Source organism: Polypterus senegalus, chromosome 6 (genome assembly GCF_016835505.1).
Source record: "Polypterus senegalus isolate Bchr_013 chromosome 6, ASM1683550v1, whole genome shotgun sequence".
NCBI classification, from domain to species: domain Eukaryota; kingdom Metazoa; phylum Chordata; class Cladistia; order Polypteriformes; family Polypteridae; genus Polypterus; species Polypterus senegalus.
In genome coordinates this window covers 174,596,119-174,607,227 of record NC_053159.1, presented here as the reverse complement: position 1 = coordinate 174,607,227, position 11,109 = coordinate 174,596,119, and the positions used below count along the sequence as shown (strand labels likewise).

Sequence of the window (11,109 nt, the reverse complement as noted above, 5' to 3'; positions counted from 1 at the left end):
AATTCAGCTGGCTTTTTTAAGTCCCATTTCTCAAAACTGCAATCTGGCTGTCCTATGTTTGTGGCCAGCTAGTGGTTTGCACCTGGCATTGTGTCCTCTGTATTTCTGCTCATGAAGTCCTCTGCTGATAGTCACCTCTGACACATCCACATCTCACCCCTTAAAGAATATTTCTGATCTGTCAGACAGGCGCTGGGGACTTTTTCTTTACCCTAGTGAGGATTCTTCTGTCATCAGTAGTGGAGGTCTTCCTTGGCCTACCAGTCCCTTTCTGATTACTGAGCTCATTAGTGTGTTCTTTCTTTCTTCGTGATATTCCAGACAGTTGACTTCGGTCATCCTAAGGCTTTACTGAGGTCTCAAATCGTTTTAGTCTTGTCATCCTCATAATGGCTTCTTTGACTTTCACACAGCTCTTGTCCCCATGTTGAACAATGGCAACTACAGACTCCAAAGGGGTAAAGCAAGCCAAGGTATTTTATGAAGCCGTGAAACCCACCTGAGGAATCACAAACACCTGTGACACCAATTGTCCTAATCATTATGGTGCCCTGAAATAGGGGGATTATGTAGAAAAAGGGCTGCCATTTCTACAGGGTGTGACCGAAATGTGCAAAAGCTCATTAAATGAAAGTCCGCAATGTGCACTTTAATCACAATGTATGAAATGTTTGATTTGTAATTTTAAACTGGGGTGCAGAGGGGAAAAATCAAGAAACAATGTTTTTCTCCCAAGCTTTATGGAATACACTGTTTATGTACAAAAAAACTGTATAAAGATATATTAACTCTTTCAGGGCTGATGTCGACTTTTGTCAAAAGGATGAGTTGACAATGGTAATCAACTGTAAACTGTGACAAAACCAACCATTATGTTTTAGTTGGACTCTCGTTGCTAGAAGGAAAGTTAGCTTCATTGGTTTGACCGAGATTTCCTGCACTCGTGTGAGTAGTAAGGCTCAATCAATGGCAAAAATGGCACTGACATAATGGCGAGAGATCAAAGCGAATGCGTAAAGCGAAATATTCTGTGGACGAAGTTTTGCCTATTCTTATCTCTGAACTGGACTTTGACTTGTCGGACTCCAATTTTGATACAAGTGATCGAAAACGAATGTGAGGTTCCAGCTTCAGCTGACTGGTCCCCAGCTAATTGTGGTGCTGAACAGGGTCATGTAGCTGACATGCCTATGGCAATTTTCGCCAGGAGGACTGCCACTTAACAATGGTAAGAGGTAGAAATCAGATTGCAATGCACAGCGACCAGTGAAGGCAGCCTGGCAGCAAGCCTGCCGCACATTCTTGGCAGACTGGCGGCCACAGCATGCAGCAACAGATGTTTAATGTTGATTTCTGTGTAAAACCATTGCTTTTCAGAAACTATGTTTTTTGAAAAAAATATTCAGCCCTCAAAGAGTTAAAATACATAGAATAATTTCTTTTACTAGGTGAATGCTTTTCACATTCCATATATGCATTAGGAACATTTACCTGCAGCAGTCCTGCACTTTTCTTGTCCAACACCCAGTTTTCTCCCTTGTTGACCAGTCCATGGGCAACACGACATATTGTGTTCATCTCAATGAAATCTGCCCACCGGGGAGTGACAGGATAAATGGCTGTAAAGCATATTTAATATGGCAAAAGAATATATTTTTTTTATAACCAACTTTACAAAATCTACACCAGTGTATTCCAATAACACATCACTAAGATCTGTTTAATTTTGAAAATGTCAAACAGAGAGATGACAAAAACAAAGGAACACGCACATTCATTGTGATGTCTCTTTGTATTTTATTAACATATTTTACAATTGTTATGTCCAAAACGCACTTTCTGATAACAATCAGAAAGTCTGATTCAGCACCTACAGTAATGTACTGTATTTATTTTGTTCATTCATACAGTATTACAATAAAACACTCAGCTTTCAATTACATTATACACACATCACTCCCGGTTCTTTTTTTTTTTGGGTGTCAGTGTTCATGTACAAAACGGGGTTTACAAAATTAATGAGATAAAAAGTTTACAGACCAGCAGCGTGCATGAATTCAAGTTTTTTTCATTCTCAGCATGTCCTTGCCCAATGCGACTCTTTCTGACCAACGCAATTAAAACACAAAAAAAAAATAAATAAATATGTTTTCTTACCCCCACCCGCACTCCCCCAGGCCCCAATGCCTTTAAGTCATATCTCTTTAACTTAACGCTCAGATCTCTCTTTATCTTTTAGCTCAAAAGAATGAACTGGCTCTTTTAATCTGTTTTAAATAAAGCACATAATTGGTTTCTGCATGATTTTTAAGAGTTCAGCACATTCAGATGACCCTGTGAAAAGCCCTGCTACAGAAAGGAAATAAATTGCTATTGTCTTAATGTTCCTTTCCTTTCGCATCTGTTGCCCGTATGACTGGTTTGCACTTTCTTTCATGCATATATGTTTCTGCGCTATCACACGTTCCCAATGCAGGGTGTAACACAGTCCTGCTCCGCTTCTCCGACGCCAGGGAGTTCTCGTGCTCACATTGACGTGTCGTGCCTTTCCAACACCATGACCAAGCTTGTCTGCCAATATGCAGAAAATATCTCCAAGTGCCACCAAAGGCTCCCCAGTGCTTGACAATGTATCATTTCCAGAGTTGGATATGGAAGATTAGGTCAATATGAAAATTCAAAAAAGCACTTTTGAAAATTTTTTTTTTTGCACTTTCAAGAACACTTATATGATGAAATGGTGACAACACACAGAGACTTCAGTATATTCTCGACTCCACAATGGAGACCTAACAGTAGTTTTGCTTCACATTTAATACACAAAGTAAAAAATAATTTTGCAAAAAGGCCTCAGTGCACCTGCACAAAAAAAAAATATAGATTTCTTTACTGCTGCTCCTCCCTGTGTATTCTGAAACGCAGATTAATTGCTCCGTATAGATCCATGTCTTAAGATTGTTTTTTGTGTTTAGGAAATCATGCAGAAAGAGTAGTGATTATGCCACACACATACAAAACAGGCAGTCCTCCAGGATGACAGAGAAGACCTGAAACAAGAGTTTCATTTACAGGACAGTCTGCACAAATCCAATCACATCCCCCCTGAATCACACACCTCTCTGCTGGGTAATAGAAAGCAGGCATGCATGGCAGTAATTAGGACCTGCCATGTTTGGTGTTTTTCAAAATGTGGTAAATACAGGAAAATCTATACGCTATTATCTCCAGTAAACTACCAAATCATTCTGGCAAATACCTTTTTGCCTAGTTAAAATTTCTTGTATTATTAATATGTCAGCATTTTTTTTTACTTGACTGACTACCTGTCAAGTGACTATAAAGAAAGGATTTTTTTTTTTTCTTAGAGAGCCTCCAAACCTGCGAAGTGTATGGCTAAAGCTGTAAGGAGACATCTGTGCTTCACTGTAATTCAGCCACCTCCCCTGAGCACAAACCTTAAAGTAAGACTCCTTAAAACCAATGACTAACATTTTCTCATACTCTATAAGAAAATTATCATTTATGAATAAAGGACAGCAAAAAACAGAGAGATGGAGAGAGGGAGAGAGAGCAATGAAACACAGCGATTCAGGCCAGGAAAGCAATAAGAGGATTACGGTGTTTATTACAGTCTAATCTTTGTGTGCATGATAGCGGAGCTCAAAGGAGCCAAGTGTCCACCCATTTTGAAGTACTGTCCTCAAAATTAAAATCTACTAGCTGTGAAACACGATCAAGCTGCTGACCTGAACTTCTAAGATGCAAATTTCTGATCAAAATATAAAACTACACTGGTAAATCTGTTTTTCCAGATACCTGATTTGCAACCACCTAAAGTATTTATTTTAAAGAGTGCAGCTCAAAAACTTCTATTAAAAAAGTAAATGTTTGCAATAAATAGAGATAACAAAGGGTAGGTATTACAGATCTGGTGCATAAAACAAAATAACAGCATTTGTCTTAATTGTTGTTTTTTTTTTGCTTTTTAGAATTCATTTTTAGAAACTTCATTAATTTAAAACGGAATAATCCCTTATGGTAAAGTGGACTACAGCCATCCAGTGTTTCCATCTTGAAATATCCAGATGAACTGCGATGCCTACCAAACCTGTACTACTCAACAGTGCTCATGGTGTGGAAACAGCACCCCTTTGTTTTTCGTTCACTTATCAATTTAAAGTGATTTTGAAGACTACAAGAAAAATCCAGATAAGTTTATTCCATTTTCTTACAGGAACATTCCCTCTGTGATGAGAAGTGTTATAAGCCATTATAATGAGGCCCCCATCTCTTGCTGATGTGGTCGAAAGTATGGGATACCCACTGCTGCTCCAAGACCTTATATCTTTCCTTACATAAATAAAGTGGTTTTCCACGCCTACAAAACAAAACAAAGGGGTTAATTTTTTCATATAGCATTTGATTGATAAGATTTTTGGTACTCAAATATGAATAAAATTCACTTGAAAGAAATTTAATAGACACAAACAAAAATTGCATTTAAAAGAGGAAAGTTAAAGCAGTAAGAAATCTTACAGTTCCATTTTAATTGCAGCAATAAAAGGGTATTCATTTGTTTTCTTATATTTTAACAAATACACCCTGCACACATTCTCATTAGGCCTCTTACTATTTCTAATTACTCTACTTTGCTAGTAATTAACTCAATATATACCAGATTGATTTTTTTCTCTAAAGTAATACTCAATAAAAGCACAGTACAAAAATCTTTGAGGGCACTTTGAATGTGTGTGTCAGTGTGAGCCCAATACTGAGCTCTGGATGCATCTGCCTGCTTATCAAAAGTGTAGGCTACAACACCTGCATCACCTCCTTCAAAATACGGAAAGGACCAAAATGTTGAAGCTCCACAAATCTGGGTCAAGATCTGGTGTGCTTTTCTGCTGAGCTTCATAGTACACGAGATTTTATTTTCAGAAGATTCTAAACTGTGTCAGGATCTTCAACATGTTTCATGTAATTTGGCACTGTGGTATTTTGGGAATTTTTTCCAGGTTGAATTTCCTCAAAAATGAATATAACTCATTGTATCCCTTGTTTTGTTTTCCACCACCTTAACCATTTTGTACTATATTCTTGTATGACATGTTGTATTCACCATTGCTTACTGTCACGGCATGTGTCACCTGATGATGTTTCATACGTAATCTGTTCAAGAGACAGGACTGTATTTCATGTAAAAATCATAAGGAATCTAATGTTCCTTTCAAAGTAAAGAGAACATAAGCAAACATCTGTAGTTCTGGTATGTGTTCTTTACTCCTTTGACAACAGTTAATGGTTTGCCTGATGGTTCTCCTCTATAAAAAGAGCAATATGTCTGCATAATGCCTCACTGGGCCTGCTCTCTCTTATCTTTAGCCACATCAGACGTTTTTCTTTCTTTATTCATTCTGTTGTATATTTGTTGTTTGTCAAAATTTAATGATATGTATTTACTTATTGAACCTATCTAAAAAGCCAAATGACCCTGTTGGGATAAATAAAACTGGTTTGTTCATTCAAACACCCGTGAAATAAGATGAATAAAAACTGCCAAACACACACTCACTTTTCTTGTAAAATGTTGTAATGGGTCACAACACGGAGAGAAGTCAGAGTGTGAGAAAAATAAAAACTTCCCAGGCCAGTGTTGGTATAATACTGCCCAGTGAGGGTCTAAATGTGACCTACCATGTGGCATAAAGAAAGCAATCCATTACAAATAACTAAATTCGTTCTCTCAAATTGGATCAGGGTTACTTTATTCATACTACTAAGTACTTTCATGTTACTCTCTAAACCCATGAAAATTTGTAACATCTGGAAGGTACAAGGATGACACCTTTAACTATTTTAATAAGGAAGAAATTTACCAAGGTAAATTCAGAAGCTAAAGAAGTAAACTACATTGCATTTCAAATACACAAAACAGCCAGTGCAAAAAATGTATTCATAAAAAAAACAATCTTAAGAATTAAGAATAAAACTGAATAATTACGAGGTGGAGTCAAGCTAAAGTTAGAAAATGTGATTTACATATCAGAGAATGGAATGAACCTTAACACAACTGATCAAGTAATTTCTTAATATCATCTCCACCCTTCTCAATGCACTTGTGCCACCTGGCAGTGCCTGGATTCCAGCAGAATAAAAGGTTTTGTCTCGTCCTCGCCACCACTCACGCACCGCTGTCTTCAAGGTCGTCATCTGTCTTGAATCGATGACCACCCCAATGTTTTTCTAACAGTCCAAAAAGGTGGAAATCACACAGTGTCAAATCTGGTCAATAAGGAGGATATGGCAATACCTCAAATTTCAGTTTCTCCAGATAAGCCTTGGTGTTCTTAGTGTGTGTATCGTTGTTTGCAGCAAAAGGAGGACTCCTTGAGACAGACAGCAGTCCTCACCGCTTGGATCGAATAGCAGGCTTCACATTGGTCTCCAGCAAGTCACAGTAACTTACACTAGAGACTGGAGTAACCCTCACTCAGCATGTAGTGTTAAACAATAACTCACAAGGACAAGGCAAAACCTTTCATTCTGCTGGAAGCCAGGCACTTCTGGGCAGGTGGCTCAAGTGCATTGAGAAAGGTGGAGACCATATTAAGAAATGACATGATCTATTGTACTAAGGCTTAACTCACCCTCATACTTGGACTCTTGCAAATATAGAGTAGGTAAATGGTAAAATTATTGCCAGTGTAGTAGCAGTAGACGAGGCCACTTATTGAATTGGCAGGATCATCTGCCTTCAGAATTTCTTTTAAAGAATCATTGAGCTCACTTATCTGTGTCCCCCCATCTGAGTGTTCCCTTCCCTATTAAAAATGCACATGATAATCAAAAAGATAGCATTTCCTTTGTTATTCACTATCTTGTATTCACTAGCAATTAAAGTAAAGATTAGTTTCCTTAATTTGTACACAGAATTCTTCATTTTCGAAGGAATATTAAACAGACGTGGCAGAAAATTTTAAATTTGTGTTGGGATACAACATTACATTTTAAGATACAAGGTTTTCATTTGATTGAATATTGAATACTTTTTTGGTCTGTGTAGTTCTAATTCTTAATGGGCTGTTTGGTCAGGAGGCTGTACATCACATAGGAAAATAAATATTAATGTAGCTATCACAGTTTAATTTCAAAGTTCCTGGATATATATATACTGTGACCCCATCTTCCTTAAATTAGAAATAAATTCTGTCTGTTAACGGAATTCTTTAAATGTGCTGTAAAACTGAAAAGTTATCTTTCCAAGTAAAACTCAAAATCTTTATTTTATAATAAAGATTAAGTCAACCTCAAAACAATCCCAAAGTAAAAGAAACTATCAGTTAATATCATGAAATAACACACATCTCAGGTATAAATAGGGCAGCATCATAAAATCCAGAGTACTCGATGTCTACGTCACAATGATGTGAATCAGGCAGGTGACACGGCTTTGTTGAATGTTATATGAGATTGAATGCCAGAACATTTATATACTATCTGTTTAGAAACATGAGTAACATGTAATGGGATTACAACAACATACAATTAATGAGTTACAACACTTCATTAAATGTAAATAAGATTACAGTAACATATGTCAGTGCCACACTCCCCCCCAATTCTAGACATAATGCACTAAAGATTTCCAGGACCACATCTATGTCCGAGCCTAAATATACATCAATCAAATCAAAATATAACTGTCCAAATACTTATTGACTGCACTGTATATAAAAAAAATAATTCCTCTATCCTCTTCAAACAAGTGCTTTACCTGAGGTCTCTGTCCTCTTCACCATGAGCATCAAGGTATACTGAACCCCAAAGACAGAAACGATAACCTCTTATGATAATAATTACTGAAGCATTGATGAGAAGAAATATTCCAGTTGCTGCACCGCAGTGTTGAGAGTGCTAAAAAATATAAACAGAAAATTGTTGGCACCTTTAAACAAGCACACACATTTCCTTAATTTATGTGTCATGTCTGTTTTGCATGTACATCTATCTTTCTCCCTACACCTCAATCCTGAAACAAGTCTTTGGCAAATTAATAATTATGTTTCTTGTGACATTTTCAAGGAGAATTACACTTGCAGTGATTGAACATTCAAGGGAAGACATCTCCACGTGGAGGATATGGGTCGAATTGCAGCACAGTAACACCTTGATTGCTGAAATGAATGAGAAAACAATCCTGATAATCAAAAAGGTTGGTTACTGAAAACAACTGAGTAAGATATGTGGTTCACTATTTAATTTACTAAGAAATGGCACAGAGGTAAATGTAGTAGTTGGGGAGCTGCCATGGATTAGGAATGTTACTTTACATAGTATGGTCAAACTAACTTCCAAATAGTAAAGTTTATTCTGTATTTACTTGCCATAACAGCATTACTTGTTTGGAATTTGAATTGGTGAAGCTGAAAGCAGAAAACATAAGGGCAGCCATAATCATCCACCTACTGCCCCAAATAGCTAATTTAACAAAAACACAGCCACTTCTACTGGATTCATGATGAAGACTCTTAAGGGTTAACATGTTACATCCTCACATAAATAACTTGCAAATTAAATTTTGAATTTCTTGGTAATCTATTGCCTTCAATGAATCGTTGCAATATCTTATTATGAAGAGCATATGTCAAACAACACATTCAGTTCTCTTGTATTTAAACAGACACTTCAGAAATTTAGTTGGACCAATGTAAGGTTCAAGCCTCACAACTCTCTCTTGGCCAAAAGAAATGTCTTTTTTCATTCCAGAAGTGAAAACATGGCCAGAAATTGAACAGAATTTACAAGCAAAACTAAAGCCAAGGTCAAAATTGTTTTTGCAATTTAGTTGTATACTTTAAGCTTAAATAGAAATATAAACTACACAGTGTGTATATTGACATTTGAGCTGAAACAATACAGGGGGTCCTCAGGTTACGACACAGTTCCGTTCCTACAACAGTGATGTAACCTGCATTTTGGTGTAAGTCGAAACACATCCTAGCCTAAGTCACTTACCTATCCTAACACATTTTCTAAATTATAATCTAGAACATAAAAACACAACTAAGCCACAGGAAAAGGAAAAGGACATAAATATATTGTATTGTACACTGTACTGTAGTAACAGAAAAAATGATGAAAAATTAGTGTAAAAATAAATTCCTTACCTTTATTCCTTCTGATCTCTTTATAATGTCTAATTTCACTTCCATTGTGATGGCTTTCCTCTTCTTCGAAACACTACCATCTAAAGACTCTGACTTTCGTTTAGGAGCCATGATAAGGCCCAAAAAGTTGCCAAACAAGGCAACACAAACAGAACACTTCCTCCGCGTGCAACCAAATGAGTTCGCCAACTCCCTTGCTGTGTTACTGCATATTCTTCCACTGCGCACAACCAAAATAGTTTGCCCACGTAGTCTGTAAGTACGACGCTAATGGCATAAGCCGAAACACTCATGTCTCAATTTTTTTTAAAGTTTTTATGGGAGTGAGCGTTGTAAGTTCGACTCCCTCACTTATACACCGCGTACTTTCACTTTCACAGCATGCAACAAAACTACTATAGTTCGCAAACTCCCTCACTCATATGTCGCATACTTTTGCCACCCGCAACCAAACTAGTTCACCTCCGTAAGTTTGTAAGTACGATGCTAACAGCGTAATGTGAAACACTCATTTTTTTTTGTTAAGTTTTTATGGGAATGAGCGTCGTAAACTCGAAATGTCGCATGTCGCGACGTTGTAACCCAAGGACCCCCTGTAATACAATTTACTGAGCAGAACATAAGGACAGCCGTTTTATTTTGAAAAAAGTGAAAGAAACACGTGAAAGATGTTTGTTTAGGTGTGCAATCTAAAATGAAGCAGGAAAAGTGAAAGAATATCAGCATTGTATGGTGTGTGAAAAAAACAAAAGCCTCCTTCACACAATGCAGATCAGTCTGTAATCCACACAAGCATATTTTAAATGTATTTTACAGTGACAGGTTAATCCTGTTATAGCAGCACCATTATGAACACGCCACACTGACTCCAGCAGGCAAACACATTTTTGATGTAAAATTTTCCTTGCTTTAATTTTTGTTGTGAAAGGTTGGGATCGTTTTTCTCTGCCATACACATCTGTCTGATGTCTCCTTCTACTACACCATTCATTTTATTGAGTTGCTTCACTTCAGTGGACAGGAAAAAAGGTTTGTGCTTACTGACCATAATGTATACAGCATTTAACATAATCTAATACTCCTAAAATTGTATAATAAAATTCACTACTGTGAAAGCTTATCCCAGGACCACTAGGTATAAGGCAAGTACCAACCCCAGTAATGCACACATCCACGTTTCTGGGCCGTTTTCAATTAACCAATTAATTTAACATGTAATGTGATTGAAGTATCTCATGATAAACCCTGAAAAACGAGCAAACATCACACTGAAGATGGCCAGGCATGAAATTCAATCACAGCATGACAAAGACATGAAGTATCAACACCAAACTAGGCACAACTGTGCTACCCCATTATTTTCATTTATTGGTGCTTATTACAGTTGTTGCTACTGTTACATTTACTAACCTGTATCTGTTGTACTATGTTGTTGTAACATGTTCTATATTGTCACTATACTGTTTAATGTTCTTGTGCCACTTGAACTGTCAATGGAAAAAACTGCATTGAGCCTAAACAGGTGCACAGAACAATAAATTGAATTGTGTTCGCTCTGTGCTGGACCAGGGCTTGTTTCTGCCCAATGCATGCTGGGATAAGCTCCAACTTGCCAGCAGCCATGCTCTTGATAAACAGGGTTGGAAAATAGATGGATGGATGGATAAATAAATTAAATTATACAAGGGGCAGGTTAATCTAGTTATAGTGCCATTAGAAAACATGTCACCAGCACACAGGTAAATTCTTGCTCGATCTCAGAAATGGCTACTTTTAACTTAATGGTGGCAAAATATTTAACAAAACAAAATGGAGAGAAGGCTGTCAGTGCTCTTTATCAGAAGAATTTACATTCATTGATAAGCAATAGTGTTTTATCTAAAAATCATAAGCAACTAACATTACAAAAGTTTTTCTATCTTTCTCTCACACACACACGGCT

At 37.0% G+C, this 11,109-nt stretch overlaps 1 protein-coding gene across 6 annotated transcripts in view; it reads right to left on the bottom strand.

Annotated features, from left to right (window-relative positions):
* Positions 1 to 1,773: 1,773 nt before the first annotated feature.
* Positions 1,774 to 11,109, bottom strand: part of ubr3 (ubiquitin protein ligase E3 component n-recognin 3) — a 268,225-nt gene continuing 258,889 nt past the window's right edge. For all 6 annotated transcript variants that reach the window (XM_039757590.1, XM_039757589.1, XM_039757591.1 and 3 more), the window contains 2 exons: positions 7,775 to 7,914; positions 1,774 to 4,378 (listed from right to left, as the gene is read on the bottom strand). In XM_039757590.1, coding sequence (XP_039613524.1) covers positions 4,261 to 4,378; positions 7,775 to 7,914 — 258 coding nt within the window. In that variant the 3' untranslated portion in view covers positions 1,774 to 4,260. The remainder of the gene's footprint in view (positions 4,379 to 7,774; positions 7,915 to 11,109) is intronic.